General features: G+C 51.3%; 1 protein-coding gene across 2 annotated transcripts in view; it reads left to right on the forward strand.

Moving 5' to 3' along the window:
• KDM2A (lysine demethylase 2A) overlaps window positions 1–18,609 on the forward strand; it is a 69,762-nt gene extending 51,153 nt beyond the window's left edge. For both annotated transcript variants that reach the window (XM_019556630.1, XM_019556631.1), the window contains 9 exons: window positions 9,013–9,096; window positions 10,172–10,438; window positions 10,734–10,865; window positions 10,994–11,083; window positions 12,704–13,404; window positions 14,952–15,115; window positions 15,675–15,833; window positions 16,389–16,604; window positions 17,193–18,609. In XM_019556630.1, the coding sequence (XP_019412175.1) occupies window positions 9,013–9,096; window positions 10,172–10,438; window positions 10,734–10,865; window positions 10,994–11,083; window positions 12,704–13,404; window positions 14,952–15,115; window positions 15,675–15,833; window positions 16,389–16,604; window positions 17,193–17,374 (1,995 nt within the window). In that variant the 3' untranslated portion in view covers window positions 17,375–18,609. The remainder of the gene's footprint in view (window positions 1–9,012; window positions 9,097–10,171; window positions 10,439–10,733; window positions 10,866–10,993; window positions 11,084–12,703; window positions 13,405–14,951; window positions 15,116–15,674; window positions 15,834–16,388; window positions 16,605–17,192) is intronic.
• The last annotated feature ends 31 nt before the right edge of the window (window positions 18,610–18,640 follow it).

An 18,640-nucleotide genomic window follows, 5' to 3' on the forward strand; every position in this document is an offset into this window, starting at 1 on the left:
TTCTATGATTCTATGACCTGCCACTAACGAACCCGTGCCACTAATGAACCCGTGTGGGTTGCACCAAAGCATAATCTCCCCTGCTGGCCCCTTGTGGACATGCACCAGAATAATTTTCTCAAAAACCTTGCCCAGGATCAAGGTAAGACTAACTGGCCTATAGTTTCCTGGGTCTTCCTTCCTCCCCTTTTTGAAGATGGGAACCAGTTTGGCCCTCTTCCAGTCCTCTGGCACCACAAGCTCTCGTAAAGCCATGCCAGGGGTCGCACAATGACCTCGGCCAATTCCCTCAGTACTCTGGGGTGGAGATCGTCCAGACCAGCTGATTTGAATACGTCCTGTCCTTCCAGAAGTTCCCTAACTAGTTCCTCACTAACCCTTGGCCTAGGTCTGTCTCCCCTCGGGTCTAAGGGGGGCCCAGCGGGGGGGTGACTGTTCCGGTCCCTGTTCAGGAAAATGGAGGCAAATAAATCGTTAAATATGTTGGCTTTGTCATCTGGTATAATGACCAAATTCCCTAGTGTGTTCTGCAGGGGCCCCATGTTACCCAGAACCTTCTTTTTGCCCCCTATGTATTTAAAAAAGGCCTTCTTGTTGTCCTTGATCCGGGAAGCCAGTCCCAGTTCCATCTCTGCCTTGGCCTTCCTGACTGCCCCCCCCCGGGTTGCAGACAGTGCCCATAGTGCCAGGTCCAGCTTGCGTGCCATGGGCAGTACAAACCCTGGAGCTGGGCTGACATGGGCTGCCCTTGGCACAGGGGGCCAAAAAGAGCAGTGTGCTGCATACAGCATCCTGCCAGACCAGCCATGCATGGTGGCTTCACCTCAGTCCAAACTGGCCTAGAGACTCTCCTCTGGTCCATGGGGCCTTGGAGGTACTAAATTTTACAAGCAAGTAAGGTGGCTTTTAAATCTCAGTTCCTTAATTTTGCTAGAGGAGACCACAAAAATGAGACTGAGACCTTAACAGGACAGCTTTCTAACCAATTTTAATTTAAATCTTTGCTGCAAGATACTTTTTATGTCCAAGACCTGATTCTCAACCAGAAAGCTGCCAGATTCTTTGAAGGGTGTTTTGGGGTGTGAAGAGATTTATGCAGATAAACACAGGCTCAGGCTTGTCCCTGCCTGGTCTGTTTTCTCCACCCCTACCCCTGCTGCCCAGCCCTTCAGCAAGGAGGTAAGCGTTGTAATATATACACTATTTTTGGGACTGGGTGCCACTTAAGTCACAAAGATATGGAAGAGTCCCTTGAATCCAAAAAAGATTGAGAACCACTGGCTTAAGAGTTAAAACCCTGCATTAAGTAGGAAAACTAGAACCAAACCCTTGGAGTTGCAATTCCTGCCTTCATAATTCATGGTATAGAGGATCAGATTTAGAAACTGCTTACCTTACACAATTCCCTGCCGACTCTTACCTTCCCATCTCTGTTGGTGCAAGTATCGTGAGACTTCCCGGATCGTTGTTGGTTATTTTATTAACTCTGTATCTGACATGGTAGAGTTCTTCCCTGAAGAACCATTGTACAGTTTTTTAATTTGGGAAAAATTTAACCATTGTTGTATCCAAGTGGAGTTCTTTGCAGTGAAGTGCTTGTACTAGAGTCTGTTCTTCCTGGTCTTACTTAGTAATAGTCACTCTTCTCCTGCAGTTTTTCTATACTCCTGTTTTGCCCCAGTGTGGCATCTTCGCTGTCCCTCACCATTGTCCAGCACAGGGGTGGGCAAAATACGGCCTGCGGGCCAGATGTGGCCCACCAGGCCATTCTGTCCAGCTCGCAGGGCCCCTAAAAAATTTTAAAAATTAATATATATCTGCCCCTGGCTGTCTGTCATGAGGCCCTCAATGGCTTGCCAAAACTTAGTAAGCGGACCTCCGCTCCAAAATAATTCCCCGCCCCTGGTCCAGCCTTTGCCCTGATGCTTGTAAAGAGTCCAACAACCATTTATTTGGGGTGGCAATCTGTGATGTTACCAGTATAACATCCCACTTCGTAAAGATTTCTCTGGACTTGAAAGTTGACTCCAGTTAAGGCAGGGTGTGAATTTTAAAGCACGGTAGCTATTCTGGACACCTCAACATATATACTCTCTCTTGTTCTGATTTGAGTTTAATCCATTCTCCTGGAAGATTAGGCTCAGTAGAAACAAGCCACTCATACTCAAAAATATATATATCACCATGCAACTGCATAGAGCTGTTGTGCTCTAAATTCACCCCCTGCCTTAATCTGAATTAACTTTAAAGTTAATAGACAAGTCCCAACTAAGTTACTCTGCAGCATTAGCAAGTAAAACCTTTTATTTGTGTGATGTAAATATGTTTTTATTTTCTAGCTATGTTGGGCTAAGGTGCTTCCCACAAATTCTTGTGCCAGACTTCTCATTTAACACACTTAGTTAGCTGCACCTTCCAGTGTTGGCTTCAGTTTCCTAGGACTCTTTAAGGATTCAGGGATTGTAAGGGGCTGGAAGGGACCTTGCAAGATCATCAGGTCCAGCCCCCTGCACTAGGCAGGAAAGACAACTGGGGTCAGGTGACCCCAGCAAGGTGACTGTCCAGTCTTCTCTTGAAGATTTCCAGGGTAAGTGATTGTACCACCTCCTGAGGAAGTTTATTCAGCTATCTAGACACCCTGACTGTGAAGAAGTTTTTCTCAGGGTTGAGCCTGAAACAGCTTTCCAGTAGTTTGTGGCCATTGCTCCTGGGTTTTCCCAAGGGTGCCCTTGATGTATTCCCCAAGGTGGCAGAATTCCTTGGTTTCTTCACATCTATCAGGCATAAGAGCAAACTAAAAGTTGCAGATGGCTGAGGTACTTGGATATAAGCAGTGCCTGTTCCAGACTGTGTAGTAGTTGTAACTTTCCCCAGCATCTCTCAAACTTTTAAATTCAGTGCGATCAGTTTACAAGCAAATACTTATCTTTGTTTATTAATAATTCCCTGTATAGGGGTTGCAGATGAATGGGCATGAAGTTTCTGCCCTGGTCTGAGAATCTACTTGGGTATCTACATACAGCCTGGAGAGCAATTGAACAGTGTTCAGCCATCATCTTCTGGCTTTTTAACATCCCACTCAACAAAGACCTCTGGGTATGCAGTTTCTAGCAGGCTCTGTGTGTCAGTTTCCCAAATGTTTGTATTCCAGGGGTCCTGTAGCTGCCATGGTTATGTGATGAAAATGACTCTACCTAAAACTGGAGGTGGTCAAGAGATGTAACAGGTTTTTTTCCTAGACTGGCTGGGCTTGAACCTGTTCTGCTATTAGTTCATACAAACTGGACCAAGAAAATCTCAGTGCTTGTTTGGTCTAGGTTTCACTTTTGGAGCTATTTTCTACATGGCTTGAAATTACTTTCTCTTTCCTTTTGGGTGTCTTTATCTAACGCACACTCCTGCAGGGTCCTGTACTAACCTTGTACCCTGCATTGGTTTATCATAGATTCCTACCACTTTGTAGAGCTTGAGAAGTGGTTTGTTGACCCTAGAGCATTGACGCTATGAACAATGTTCCTCACCTACTTTTATCTTTCATTTTATTGTAAACACCTCTCTAGCTTTCACCAGCTCCGCAAAACTTTTGGTGGGCTGCCACATAATGCTTTTTGTGGCCTAAGCTTGACTTGCTACGCAATGGTGACATTAAGGAAGCCTGAAAGCTGGAAGACCTGATCCTTGTGTCATTGCATAGGATGTCCCTAGGATGAGCTGCATCACAATATACTGGCCAAATCAGTGCTGTAGACTTACAACACTGCATCAACACTTCCTTGATCCTCAAGCACCTAGCCTGTTATTTCATAGATTTCATAGACATCAGGGTTGGAAGGGACCTCGAGAGATCATCGAGTCCAGCCCCCTGCCCAAAGGGCAGGAAGTCAGCTGGGGTCTTTTGCAAAGGTCTACCTTGTTTCTCACAACTTCCAACAATCCACATTATCATGGGGCAGGGGGCGCTTCTGCCTCTGGGCACTAAGCAAAATTCTTGGTTTCTTAAGCAGCGTTCCTCAACCTGTGGGTCGTAACCCAAAGGTGAGTCACAAAAACGTATGAAGGGGTTGTGAACAAACTTTAAACATGGATTCTCCTTCAAAAGAGAAACGCATAGGAAACGGGGCTTTTCCCTTGCAGTCTGGGGAAAATTCCAGAGAGCTGTGTGAGGCCCCCCTGCCCCACACACTGTGGTGCTAGGACGTGGGGGCAGGGGATAGTGGGTCAGGAGTGTGGGGCACTGGGTTGGGACTGGCTGCTGATGTTTACAAAAAAGGTTGAGAACCACTGTCTTAAAGCATAGCTGGCACCAGGTTACTCCCATGGTATAACACTACTGGGCTATCCAACTCACATCCCATGGCCTCCCTGTGGCCTTTGAATTAGCATACAGCCACTCTCCACCCATTTTTCCTGCCCACCGTGAGCAGGAGGGGGCTAGAGTACCCAAACTGCACATGTAGGAAAGAAGGGAATTGGGCCTGCTGCACTGGAAGTGGGTTGTGTGCACAGCTGGGAAGGGGAGAACGGGAAGCTGGGCTGGCTGTGCTACAAGCTGTCCACACTGTTCATGCAGTGCGGGGGGAGTGGGAGCCAGCTTCCTTTTGTGGCATGTGGGCCCCCCAGTCAATAGCCCTTTTCGTATGTGGCCCCTGGCTGCCCAAAGTTGGATGGCCCTGCTGCAACATATTATCTGGAAGTTGTAATCATGTAATCATTTAGCTTTGTGCAAAATAAGAGGTTTCTTCCCTCCTGTTTTTATAAAACTTTGAGCTACCTCCTTCCTAGACCCACCCATTTCCTCCATAAACCACCCAGTGCGTGCAGTCTTAAGGGTTTTTCTTTGTGGCTGTTCAGTGGTCCTTTTGGACCTCCTATTCATAAGAATAAAGCTGTTTTGAGCCTATCTCTCTGCAGCACCAGTAGGAACCATGTCTATGTAATCTTAATAGTCAATATTGGTATTATGGTAGATGCAGAAGTCTCATTATGGGATCAGTACTTTCTGCTGTGTGCTGTACAACCATGAAGCACAATGCCTTTCTTGGAAGGCATTATGAGCTGAAGTTCTTGTATGTTCATCCTTAGTCCTCTGTCCTGGTTGTTCCCTGTCTTTATTCAAGGTAATCATTCATTCCAGGATTTAGCTGCTGCCCAGAATTGCACTATACAGGCCTCCTCAGTGATCTGATTCCTCTTGGTATTCCTCTGCAGCAGCACTAGTTAAATCCTGCTGCATCGCATGGTAGGCTGCTGCTGTCTTCCTCGTCTGCAGAGCTAGAACAGCCCACTCCTTCTGGCTGTGCAAGTCGCTGTTAATTCAAAATGGGGTTCCTCGTACTCACCCCAAAACAGTCTGTGTTCTGCTCTCTCCATGGATAGTTTCTGTACCTCCTCCAGTCTCCATTGCAGGTCATAAGGATGTCAGTTGTTGGAAGCCCACATTCCTTCTTACAAAAGGGGACCTCATTTCCCACCACAGCCTCCCCTTCTAGTTTCGGCATAAGACAACACTGCTGAAGACAGAGGGTTGGGTAGGAGGGAGCCAGGCATATTGCACAGCCCTGAAGGCTGCTGATACGGAGGAGTGCTCTGCATCAGGTTGGAGGCCACTTCTTGCAACCCAGGAAGGAGACAGAAATCTGCCAAGGCAGTGGCTTATTGAGAGATAGTTGGCATGAGAAAGCAAGTACTCCTGTGTTGCTGCAGAGGGCGAGAAGACTAAGCAGTCCCTATTCCAATGGAAAATGGGATGTACAGCAGCCCAGGCCTTCAATATGAAAGGAAAGTAGAGCAGTGGGCTGAGACCCTGTGAGGTGAATGAAGGAGGCTTCCAGGGAAACTGAAGAACTAAGAGGAAGGTATGTGTATTGAGCAAGACTGTACCAAGAAACCTTTCCCTTTGAAGGACTTTAACACCATGCATTGCATGAGGCTGCAGAAAGACTCCAGAGAAAGGATCCTGTGTGTCACAACTAGAGGCTGCAGAAATTCCCCCCTCCCTTCCTTTAGAGCTGTGCTCCAGCATCTTGACTGAGAGAACCTACCCCCTCTGAATAGCGTACTCCAGTCCCTATGTCTGCCTCAGCCTGCAGACAGCCTGTGACAATAGCTTACAGATTTGAATATATCCTGTTAGAACAGCTCTGTCCTAGTGATGGCAGCTCCACTGACAGCATGGGGATCTGCTTGGTTGGTGACTAATTTGGCAGAAACAGCACAACTGATGCATGTGTGTGTGTCCGTTCTGTCTTCTTCTTGTGCCCTTTGGGTACAAAATACCCAACTGCACTGTACTTGTCTGCCAACTCCTGCAAGACTTGGAGCTCCCTGGTACGTTGTAGATGCAGGAAGGAAAAAAACAAACCCTATGAGGCAGTATAACCCGGCCCTGAATGACTCATTCAGTAGTTCTTTGTGCATTTCATGTTTAAGTCCTCCATTTTTTAATTGAAGCAAAACCGTGGCATAATGTGCTGTGCTGGCGCCCCACTGACTCTAGGGGCACAGCAGTAATGGAAACAGTGAAGACTGACAAAACAGGCACAGGGTCTGCAGTGGGTTTCTGTCTCTTTCCTCCCCCGCAGTGGTTAGGGCACATAAATAAGCAACAGCCTGAATTGCCTCCAGAAGTCACTGGACCTAGGCTTTCAGCCACAGAAGCAGAGGCTCGAGCTTTTAGATCTCATGGTCTGGGTGATTTCTGATCCCTGCAGATGGCACACGCTTTCAGTAGGGCCCCAGCGGTCTCCAGTCTGCCTCCCTCGTAGGGCTTGGGCATGTGCAGTTAGGAGTCCACAACACACCCCAGTCCAGACAAAGGAGAGGTGGCCAGTGAAAGTGAACAAGGCAAGGACAGACATAGGCCAGCAGCACAGCTGTGACGCATGCAACGGGTTAAAGCATTTCTGTTGCTCCCTCAAGTCTGCCACACAGGAGCCCTCAGGGGGGCTGGCCCTGGGTTCTCCGATTGCAGTGGCGAAGGGAGGGGCAGAAGGTGTGGACTTCTCGAGCAGGCAGCTCTGCCAATCCGCAAGCCGCCAGCCGCTTGTCCCAGCCCCCTCCCGGCTCTGCAGCAGAACGGCTCTGCCCTCTGTGCACTGCCTCGCTAGCTCGCTCTTTCTCTTCTGCCATCTTCCCGTTGCAAAGCATTTCTGGGAGCCGCATGTGGGTGACGCAGCAGCATTGTTTGCAGGCACAGGAAGCCACTGCTGCTGCTGAAGGGTTCTGGAAGGAGCACGCTGCTGCCTGTGCAGCTACCGAGCCTGGGGAGGAAAGGGGAGGTTTTCCAAACATGTCCTTGCCACCTGGGGGTCTGGCTGGAGTGCACTAGATCTGAAAAAGTGGCAGGGGAAAAACCCTACAGCTCGCAGTGCAGGCAGCGAAACAAAGAGCGTCAGAAACTTCACCTGAGAGCCCCGGCAGCTCCAGAGGCACAAGGCACGCAAGGTCAGGCAGCTGGCAAAGCTTTTTATTTGGTGGGTCTGGGGCCACAGACGGGAAGGGGGTGGGAGACTCCACATCTAGAAGGAAATGGGGGACTCCATTGCCACCCCTGTTTCCACAGGGCAGGGCTGTCGCTCGCCTGCAAAACCCTACTGAAGTAACGCGTGGTCAGGGCTCGAGCTCACCATGCTGCACTGACCAGGGCTGGGGGGTGCTTGCTTATGTGGGGGCCCCTGCTCCTTCTTGCCAAGACAACCCGTGACGGGTGCCTGCCATCCCCTTCCCCCTCTAAGTCAGGGCATTGTCTGCTCATGCTGGCTTCTCGCAGCAGGGGGCTTCAAGGCTGGGATCTGGGGCAGTGGGATACCAGCTAAGAGCAGAATGTGCCTATTTGGGGTCCTCCAGCCTAAACCATTCTGCCTGGCTAGCTGGCAGACATGGTTGTTCCCCCTCCCACTCGGTTGTGCGTGTCTGAACAGCTACCCCCTGAAGTGCCCCGGGCAGGGGAGAGTGTGCATTCCCCCCTCCCAGCTTGAACAGACAGGCATTGAGGCATGTATGTCTGCATGCCCCCGAGACCCTGACCTTTCCTTTGAGCATGTGCTCATGGGAAGGCTGACTGGCTAGAGGAGGAAGGCCTTTGGGTACCGTGCTGTGCTGTGCTGTACTGTGCTGCTGGGGAGCGGAGGCTGCTGCTTCCTGCCACCCGCAGCCTTCTGAGAAGGGCGGGGGAGCTGCTGGAAAGCAGCCCTTCACAGTAGAGCCTTTCTCTGGGAACACATGCCTCCCCTTGGGTAAGTGATCCCAGCCCATGCCTGCTCCCAGCTCCCTTCTGGCAGCAGGAAGTGCTGTGCTCCAGCTCCAAGCACATGGGGATGCCAGCAAGAGATTCCTGAAAACGTGGCCATAGCAACGCGAAGTAAATAAAGCACCTCTGCAACGGCTGGGTGGGTAGGCCAAGGAGCAGGAGCATCTGTGATAGCAACAGGGATCTAGCTCCTCCAGGGCTGGAGGCACTTGTTACTGACACTTGGTCAAGAGGTTGATGTTCCAGAGTGGCAGGCGGGGAAGCCAGTGCTGGGGACGTGCCCAGACACTCCAGAATCATTTGATCTTACAGCCGAATTGGGAGGCGGAGTGGGCAGAAGCTTCTAGCTTACCTGGCATCCAGCACATGGCTGCAGGGTTTCTGATTTGCACTCCAGCCCAGCCCTGTGCTCTGACTGCTGCTTTGCACTGTAGCAAGCACCAAGAACTGTCAGACTGGCTGAGCTGCCTCCTCCCAGCCCCATGGGGGTGTCTCAAATGCACATCTTCCCCAGCACCATGGCTCTGCAGGCTCTGCCGGGGGAGCCTTGGGGCTCAAACATGGAGTTATTGACAAGCACTCATAGAGCGCACCTCAGTTAACAATAAATATGTCTTTATGTGGGAAGGAGCTGATGGGCAACAGCTTGGGGTAGAAGAGGTCTCTTCCCCAGCCCCCACAGTAGTGGCTGAAGTAGGAGCATCAGGCTTTTCTCATGTACCCATGCTTCTCATTCCTTCCTCTTGTCTTCCTGGCTTCCCTAGCTGCTGCTAGAAGAGTACGCAAACAGCGACCCCAAACTGGCACTTACAGGCATCCCGATCGTCCAGTGGCCCAAGAGAGATAAGGTAAGAGCTCTTGTGTTGTCCAACTGCTGAGGGTGGGGGACTTATGTAGCCCTTTTTCCCTCTGCTGCATTCTGTACAAAGCTAAAATTGATGGTGGAATTGAGATGCTTGTAGCTATGCAATCCCATTTCCCAGTGATCCTCCAACACTGAATAAAACAAAGTCTTCCACCACCTCCCTGCATCTCATCACACAGTCCTTAAGGGGAAGAAATGTAAATAAGATGAAGAGCATTGAGAGAATCAGTGGAGGTGGGAGAAAGGGAGAGTAGTGCTGTCACAACCTCCTGCAGGTGAAGTGCAAAGTTCACAAGTTAATGATCAGTGTGAATCTAAGCCCATTTGCTAGGAACAAAGACTTATCTACAACTACAGGCAAGCACCTGTCCCCTAGCTTTTGAGTGAGCAAGCTCCATATGTGACCTGTAGCCCTCCTGCATCCCAAAGCTACCCCCTTGACTCTAGCCCTATCTTTACCAATCCCCTAGAAAATCAGAGCAGGTGTTTCTGCCTGCATTTCTGGAAATTGAGCTCCTGCCTCCGTCCAAAGAATCTTTTCCATAGATAGCAGCTGACCAGTCAGGCTCTGAACTGAACTGCCCAGCTCTGCCTTCTTCCATGTGAGTGTTGGCACTGGTCTGAATACCAGCCATTAACAGGCAAATGGGAGTTGCCACTCAACATCATTCCTCATTTTCATCCCAAATCTGACCACCAGTCGAGGAGCTGGAATAGTGTCACATGACTGACTTGCTGAGTTACCTGCCACCAAAAGTAAATAGTGGCAGCAAAAATCTCACACAGGTACCCATAGGTTGGAAGGTGTTTGCATAGATTGTTTGGCAAATACCTGAGAACAGGCAGGGAGTTCATAAACCAGAAACTGTTCACAGCAAAGAACGGAGCACATCGGCTAACATGCAGCTTTTAACGAGTTTATTTTATTGGCAGGAGGTTGGATAGCCTGAGTTCCTATTCTCTATGATTCAGAAGAAAGCAAATATAATGCAATCCCCCACCAGAATCTTCAGTTGGGTTTTGATCTTTAACCACCTACCTTGTACTTCTATTGCCAGCTAAAGTTCCAGGTCCGACCAAAGGTGCGGTTGCCCACCATCCCTATCACCAAGCCTCACACCATGAAGCCAGCCCCACGCCCAGCACCTGTAAGGCCCACGGTCTCTCCAATTGTGTCGGGAGCAAGGCGGAGGCGGGTGCGGTGCCGTAAATGCAAGGCCTGCATGCAGGGCGAGTGTGGCATGTGCCACTACTGCAGGGATATGAAGAAGTTTGGTGGGCCTGGTCGCATGAAGCAGTCCTGTGTCCTCCGGCAATGCTTAGCGGTGAGTCCTGCTGCCTGAAACTCCCTAAAGGGAGGGTGAACAACAAGAATGACCAGCCCCCAAGGGGTAGAGGGGACAGGGATCATCCCAAGGACAAAGAGGGGTAGTTGCTTTCACAGATAGAAGATCTAAGCAGGTTTGGCGGGAAGATGGCAAAATAACAGGATCCAGCAGGTTCTCTCAGTGCAAGGGACATGATACAAAGGCAGCCCCTGGCATGACCAGTTCTGTAAGCAAAAGAGCAGTTCCTCTGGGTTGCATGATCCCTGGGTTTCACTCTTCATTTCCTTTGTAGCCCAGGCTGCCTCACTCTGTTACGTGTGCACTTTGTGGGGAGGTGGATCAGAATGAGGACTCGCAAGACTTCGAGAAGAAGCTCATGGAGTGCTGCATCTGCAATGAGATAGTTCATCCTGGCTGCCTGCAGGTGGGATAGGGCTCAGGCTGGGTCCAGTCTGCCCCCCACCCCACAGCCATCCATACCCATTGCTATGGGCAGAGAGAGGCAAAGGGCCATTGGGCAGAGCCTAACCGTTTGGTATCTTCCATCTGCAGATGGATGGGGAAGGGCTGCTCAATGATGAATTGCCCAACTGCTGGGAATGTCCAAAGTGCTACCAGGGAGACGACTCTGAGAAAGGCCAGGTAAGAGGAGAACTTCCCTGTGAGCTGTGCCAAGAGAAGCCACAGGAATAGGAGGAGAATGGGCATGTGTGCATTGCTTTGCAAATGTACACCCCTCGCTGCTGTGGAGGTGTAAAGAGTTTGGGCCCATTGTACGGGGGATGAAGGGAGAAGAAGCCCAGCTGTGCGTAGTATGATAGTCCTGAATGCTGAGCAGGTGTGCATTGATGGTGTCTGTGGCAGTATGGAGAGTGGATTTGGATGTTGTTGCATGTGGACAGCAGACACAACGGCATCTCTGTGGGGCCAGGTGTTGGCAGGCAGGTACTGGCGGAGATGTAGCACAACAGTGGGGGTCATGTGGCTGGCAAGCACTGTTGGAGCTTGGTGCTATTAACTTCCAGTGGAGCAGGTTCATAGCTCTGCCATCCTTGCCCTCCTGGCCTTTGCAGAAGGCCCAGCTACAAGCAAAGCCCACTGCCCCCCGGAAGAAACAGCTGTTCCAACGGCAGTCGCACCCAGATCCTGTTGCTAAGCAGCAAGTGAACTATGTGCGCCGCAGGCTGGCCAAGTGGAGGCTGGCAGCACTGCCTAGGCGGCGGACCCATGGCTACCAGATCATACGTAGGATGCTCCCTGCAGTCCCAGAGAAGACTCTGCCAGCGAAAGCAAGCAAGGTCGGGGGGGAGGAGGCTGGAGCATTCTGTTTCCTTCACTCCAGTTGAGGCTCAAGTCCCTTCCTTGTGGGTCACATGCACCCTTTTGACACCTTTCATTTTAATTGCCTGAACACTTGACTTTGGGTGGGAAACCTGTCAATCCTGACACTACTGGTGAGAACTTTGCATGCTTCCCTCCTGGGTGCTGTGGGTTGGGGAGGAGGGTGTGGGTGCCTCATTGGTCCCAGGAGATAGCAGTCTTATGGCTTAAACCTCTCCCACACACGCCACCGCTGCCACCACTAATTTCAGTGAGAGTTGGAGGGTGCTCTGTGTTCAGTCAGGCCACTTGGAATGTCTCCTACATCCATACCAAGGCATCTCACCATTTACAGCCAGCACTCACCCCCCCACCCCCCAATTTAGTCCCTTTGGGGCAATGTAACACTAGCAATTCTTGGTGTAATTAGGCTTGCACATAAAGGAAGAGTTGCTGACCATGTGCTAGAAACTGCAGACAGATTTGCCCCTCACAGGAAACCAGTGGTGATCTGGGGACCTCATAGTCTTGCCGTGGATTGGAAGGAAGGTTTCCATAAAGAATCCCACAGCCCTGGGATAAGTTCATTTGAGACTCATGAGGCTCTAATGCTCTTCACACCCTCCCCCTTTTATCAGTCAGTGTTGGAAGAGCAGATAGCCTGCTGGCTTTCCCTTACTGATGGTGCTGAGCCCAGAGGGAAGGGTTGAGTGGGGTGAGTTTTCTCCATTTCCCTCTTTGACATACTGAACAGTGGTTGGGTCCCCTTGTACAATGTTTTGGCAAAACACTCTTGTCCATGTAAGTGTGACACTACCTCAGTGCACTCTTGGTGTTTCTTCTGTTGGCATGTTGCCTACCAGATGGTATGGGGCACGGGGGCTACCCAGGCCTCATGCTGTTGATCTAAGGTGTTGATGTCTGTCTCTACCTACCTTACAGAAGCGGAAGATGGAGGAGAGTGATGAGGACACGGTTCAGGCCAAAGTCTTGCGGCCCTTGCGGAGCTGTGAAGAGCCCCTGACTCCCCCTCCGAACTCACCCACCCCCATGCTGCAGTTGATCCATGACCCAGCATCACCGCGGGGCATGGTAACACGGTCATCCCCAGGGGCTGGCCCCAGTGACCATCACAGTGCCAGCCGGGATGAGCGCTTCAAGCGGCGGCAGTTGCTGCGACTCCAGGCCACAGAGCGCACTATGGTGCGAGAGAAGGAGAACAACCCCAGTGGCAAGAAGGAGCTGTCAGAGGTGGAGAAAGCCAAACTCCACGGCTCCTATCTCACGGTCACACTGCAGAGGCCCACCAAAGACATGCATGGCACCTCCATTGTGCCCAAACTGCAAGCCATCACCGCCTCCTCCACCAACCTACGGCACTCTCCCCGCGTGGTCATGCGCCATAGCCCAGCAAGGACGCCCCAGCGGGGTGGGGATGAGGAGGCAGAGGAGGAGGAGGAGGAAGAAGAGGAGGAAGACGAAAGTGCAGAGGAGGGTGGGGCGGCGCGCCTCAATGGCAAAGGTCGGCTGCAGGATGGAGAGGAAAGCTGGATGCAGCGTGAGGTGTGGATGTCAGTCTTCCGCTACCTCACTCGCAGAGAGCTCTGTGAATGTATGCGGGTGTGCAAGACTTGGTACAAATGGTAAGTGCATGGCAGCTGCCACCCTTGCCCACCATTCTCTGGCTTCCTAAGGAGCTGTCCAGTGTCTTCTCTGCCCGATTAAAGGCAGTGGTCGATGCCATCTAATTCCTCCTCTGTACCAATAGGGTGATGAATAGGGAAGGGCCAGTGTGTCTTGCTCCAGTTACGATGAAATCCTTTGGATCTGGTAGGTATCAGGCCCCTTGCTCTCTGGTTGTGTTTCTTTTTTTCCCTGTGGGAAGAAGCATATATGATGCAGGAAGATTGTCAGCAATCTATGCCGTACCCCTTTGCCAGCATCAAGGAGTAAGCCCCGACTTTTCTGGAATGACCCTTTGGGCCTCAAACTTCCAGTTTTCTTCTCCATTGAAAAGCACTTCTGAGGCTGGAGTTTAAGGGCATCTTCAGTCCTAATCAGTTCCATCCTTTCCCTGTTACAAGTGCCCACTGTACCCAGTCCTGAACTCTCTTCTTCTTTCATGTGGCAGTTGCTGTGTGTCCTTCCCCCTTCCCTTGGCCTTGCAATTTGGCTTGTTTAGCACAGTAAAGTTAAGGCTGAGCAGGGGTGTGATTTCTGTCTATAAACCATACATATCAGGGATGGAGAAGAACAATCTAAACTACAGGGCAGCATTGGTACAAGGACATGTGGGCATAAGCTGGATATGAAAAGCTTTAGGCAGAGAAATTAGAAGGCTTGTAACTGTCAGAGCAGAGTCTTTGGAAGTGCTCTGCAGTAGAAATACTGGGAGTGAAGAGCCTGAGCTTCAAGATGGAGCTTATTCACCTAATGAGGGGGATTATACGAGGCAGTGCCTGCTGTGGTGGGGCACTGGACTTGGCCCAGCGGGTTCCCTCCAGTCTCTTGTTTTTAGGCTGTACAAACTAGCTGATGAGAGAATAGTAAATCTGTTACCTATAAAGGACAACAGTGCAAACAAGGGCAGCACAGATGGCAGAACCTTTTGCTGCAGGCCTGATGCATCCCATAAGTTCTAGTTATCTCCTGGCATCTTCCTTGGACCCTCCTGGGTTGCCAGCATCCCAAGAGGGATGTGGGATTTGTCTGCTCCAGCCATAGGAATTATTTTCCAACTCAACATGCTTATAACTCCATCAGCTTTGAGAGTCCTCTGGTCTGAATGGAAAATGTTGAGAGAACAAACCCTCCAGGCTGAGTGTCTGCCCTGTGGAGGGGATTAGCCTGGTAAGTGCACTGCAACCCACAGCTGACAGGGGCCTGTCCCTGTTTATCTGTTGCCCCTGGTATGCCTTTGCTTTCCCTGTTGTAGTACGGCAAAACCCAACTGCAGCACAGCTGATTCAGGGCAGCAAAATGGCCTGTGGTCTGGGGGACAGATTCTAGAAATAAAGCCTCCTGTATACAGCAGGAGGGGGTAGAGGTGGGAACAACTCCTGGGAAAGCCTGCTGGGGCCTGTCTGTCACACCAGGCACCATGCACATGTTCATGTTACCCAGGAACCGCTTCTTTATCTGGCAGGCTTCTCCTGTCTAACTTGGGTCTTTTTGTCCGTCTCTGCCTCAGGTGCTGTGACAAGAGGTTGTGGACAAAGATTGACTTGAGCAGGTGCAAGTCCATCACCCCCCAGGCTCTGAGCGGCATCATCAAAAGGCAACCAGTCAGCCTCGACCTCAGCTGGACCAATATCTCCAAAAAACAGCTCACCTGGCTTGTCAACAGGTTGCCAGGTGAGCAGGGTCTGTGGTGGACCAGGGAGGAGATGGTGCTTTGTCTCTGAGCACATCATGCTGGGATGAGGTAAAGCTGCCCTGGGCTATCAGCCCTTGGGCCAGGTGCACTGCCACCGTTCTGAGTAGTCATGAGTAGTCAGCTAGTCTACAGGTACCATCTTGAGGCACTAGCTAATCCCAGCACCCCTTGCAGCTGTGATGCAGTTTAGTGCTTTCACTCTATCCCTGGGGCAGTTATGGCGTGAAGAGCTCCCAAAAGGTTCGGGTGCTTGAGAAGCTGGCCCTAGTAATGAGATGCTCCTCTGTTCTGTAAAATGAATCCAGTATCCCAATACCTCCCCAGTGCTGAAGAGATGACTGCACTCCAGCCATGCAAAGGGGAGGCAGCATCCAGGGTCTCTGTTCATCAAGGCTTGGCCTTTCCCAGAGCAGAAGCTGGAGACAAATTCTCCAAATATACAAGGTGGTGGCAAGAGAAGGAGCCAGCAGCCAAAGCAGACATCCTACAGCTTGATCAGTCTGACTTGATGCATTCTGTCTCTCCTTCCTTCGGCAGGCCTGAAAGACCTCATCCTTGCAGGCTGCTCCTGGTCTGCAGTCTGTGCTCTCAGTACCTCCAGCTGCCCCCTTCTCAGGACCCTCGATCTTCGGTGGGCAGTAGGAATCAAGGACCCGCAGATCCGGGACTTGCTTACGCCTCCGACAGACAAACCGAGTATGTTGGTTCCCAGGTCACATGCCAGTTGAGACGTGGGGACCATGGCCATGCAGCATGGTTACCAAGGAGGGTGGGGAAGCTGCCAGTGCTGTGAGCTTGCTGTGCTGCTTCACGGACCGATATTCTGGGACTGCATGGGCTTGTGGTCAGGGATGGACAGCTATGTCCTCTAGAACAGTATTTCTCAACTCACGAGTCACAACCCAAAAGTGGGTCATGAGAATATTTGAAAGGGTCATGAACAAACTTTAAAAATGAATTCTCCTTTAAAAGAAAAAAATGAGGGAAACTGGCTTTTTCCCTTGCAAGCTGACAGTTACAGCCTGCAAGGGGCTGCTTGGGAGGCCCCTCATGCCTTCTATGCCCCCACCCCACACCTGGGGCCTGGGGGCATCAGGTTGGGAATGAGAGGCACTGTGTTGGGCCTGGCCATTTACAAAAAAGATTGAGAACCACTGCTCTAGAAGAGGTTCTGAGGGGGCCCAGCCTTAGAAGCACTCAAAGGCAGCACGAGACCACAAATTGACTTGACTTTCTTACCTGCCTGTAAAGGTCAGGACAATCGCAGCAAACTCCGCAACATGATAGACTTCCGGCTAGCTGGCCTGGACATCACCGACGCCACGCTGCGGCTCATCATCCGCCACATGCCCCTGCTCTCGCGTCTCGACCTTAGTCACTGCAACCACCTCACGGACCAGTCAGCCAACCTCTTAACGGCTGTGGGGTCTTCCACACGGAACTCGCTCACAGAGCTCAACATGGCAGGTACAGGTCTAGCACCCAGCTAGCCTGGTGTTCAGTTTCTGTGCATCCTTGCTTAACAGGGGTTCCTACTGCTGGGACCTGGAGGAGTGTTGAGTCCTTGTCTATACCACCATGACAGCAGGCTGCAGCTGTTTTGCCCTGAGCACATCCTGACAACCTGCAGGCACACTCCAAACCTGGAAATATGCCAGTGAGGCCCTCTGTGGCTGCTTTTAAGACCATAGTCTCCAGCCTACTGGGCACATCCTCTGGTGATCTCCAGGTCAAGAGCCTTTCTTTGCCTGAGTGTAACCCAAATGTAGCATGCTGCAGTGTACACTGGCCTAGCTTATGGGTCAGGCCTGGCCTGCTTTCTGTCCTGGCTAAGAAAGCTGAATGACCTCTGACTCTTGGGGATGGAGCATGGGACAGCTGGGAAACGCCCCACAGCTAGCAATCTGCTATTAAAGCCAAGTGGGGGTTATTGGCTCACGTGAAGTGTGTGGAGCACTGGCTGCAGTTCACAAAACTTAGGGAAACCATTGGGCAAGTTGGGTCCTAGAATTCCTGTTGCTGTGCTGTACAAGAACACCTCTGCTCTCTCCTCAGGTTGCAATAAGCTGACAGACCAGGCCCTGCTCTACCTGCGGCGCATCTCCAACGTCACCCTGATTGACCTGCGAGGCTGCAAGCAGATCACCCGGAAGGCCTGCGAGCACTTCATCTCGGACCTGTCCATCAACAGCCTTTACTGCCTGTCTGATGAGAAGCTGATCCAGAAGATCAGCTAGAGACCAAGCCCAGGCAGACTGAGGAGAAGGAAAGATTCCATCCCACCCCTCTCGGAGAGCCGCTCCTCCTCCCCCCTTGCTCTGTCCTGCTTTGAGGCCAGCATTGTGCCCACCTCCCCTGCCCAAATCCACAGGCAGGTCAGAGGCCAACCTGACTCCACAGTCGTCCTCCTCCTGGGACTTTGCTGATGAAGATGTCCTGTCAGGCTGGCCAGTAGCTGAGGAGGAATGGGCAAACGCAGGGGGAGCTCACTCAGAGGCTGCCCGCTCTTAGTCTGAAGTTGTGTCAAGGTCTCTGCATGGAGGAACATGCCCCCTTTTCTCCTCACCTCAGCACCCCGGAACAGATTTTTGCTTCCTAGTTAGCATGGGTGAGGGGAGCAATACCCTCCCCATGGAAGAGGGATTGCAGCTGGACAGTCTGGAACAAGCTTGCGCCCCATCTCCCCAGTGCCACCCCCATCATGTGCATCTCTTGGGATCCAATGGTTTTTTGGTAACCTAGTTTGTCCTGCCATGTCTGCACCCTCCCTTTTAAGCTTTCCTTCTTCTTGGCCTTGACTAGCAAAAGTGGCTGAGGTTCCCCCACTGCTGTGTTTGGTGGTTCTTCTTGCAGAGAGGATGAGCCCTGGAGTGGCTGGAGGAGGTTGGACAGTGGGTTCTTGCAGGTGGATGCCTCTTTCATGGCTAGCTGGGGAAGGGTGGGTTACAACCCCTGACCCACTTGAGGAGGCAAGGTTGGACATGTTGAGCTTCCGTTCTTGGGTGGCAATGGCTTGCTCAGAGCAGTGTGTACCCACACACCGGCCAGGGGATGGAGAGTCCAGGTTCTCCTCTCCCTTCTTAGAAGGGAACAGGGAAGGATGTCTTCAGGGGGCACAGGTACATCAGAGCTCAGGGAGGACTCAGAAGGCATCAGACAGGGTTTCCAGATCCTGCATGGGGTGGGTTGCACCTTCTCCCCAGCCTCCTGTATGCAGCCTAGTATCATTTAAGCACTCTTGGGACACTGCAGCCAGAGGAGAAAACCCTTCTCTGTCTTGCCACCCAGGGCGTAGCTATTGGCTCTTGAATGGGGAGATGAGGATGGGGGTGTCAATGTCCCCACCCCACCCCCACACCCTTTAGCTGCCACTTTTTCCTTTGCAATGAATGGTCGGTCCAAAGAACCTCTCTCTTGGGCAGCAGAGAGCTTTTTGCACTTTAAAAAAAAAAAAAAAAAGGTTGGAATCTTATTTTGGGTCACTGTTTTATTTCCCCCCCTGC

Source organism: Crocodylus porosus, unplaced genomic scaffold, assembly GCF_001723895.1.
Source record: "Crocodylus porosus isolate Cpor-Errol unplaced genomic scaffold, CroPor_comp1, whole genome shotgun sequence".
Classification (NCBI taxonomy): Eukaryota; Metazoa; Chordata; order Crocodylia; family Crocodylidae; genus Crocodylus; species Crocodylus porosus.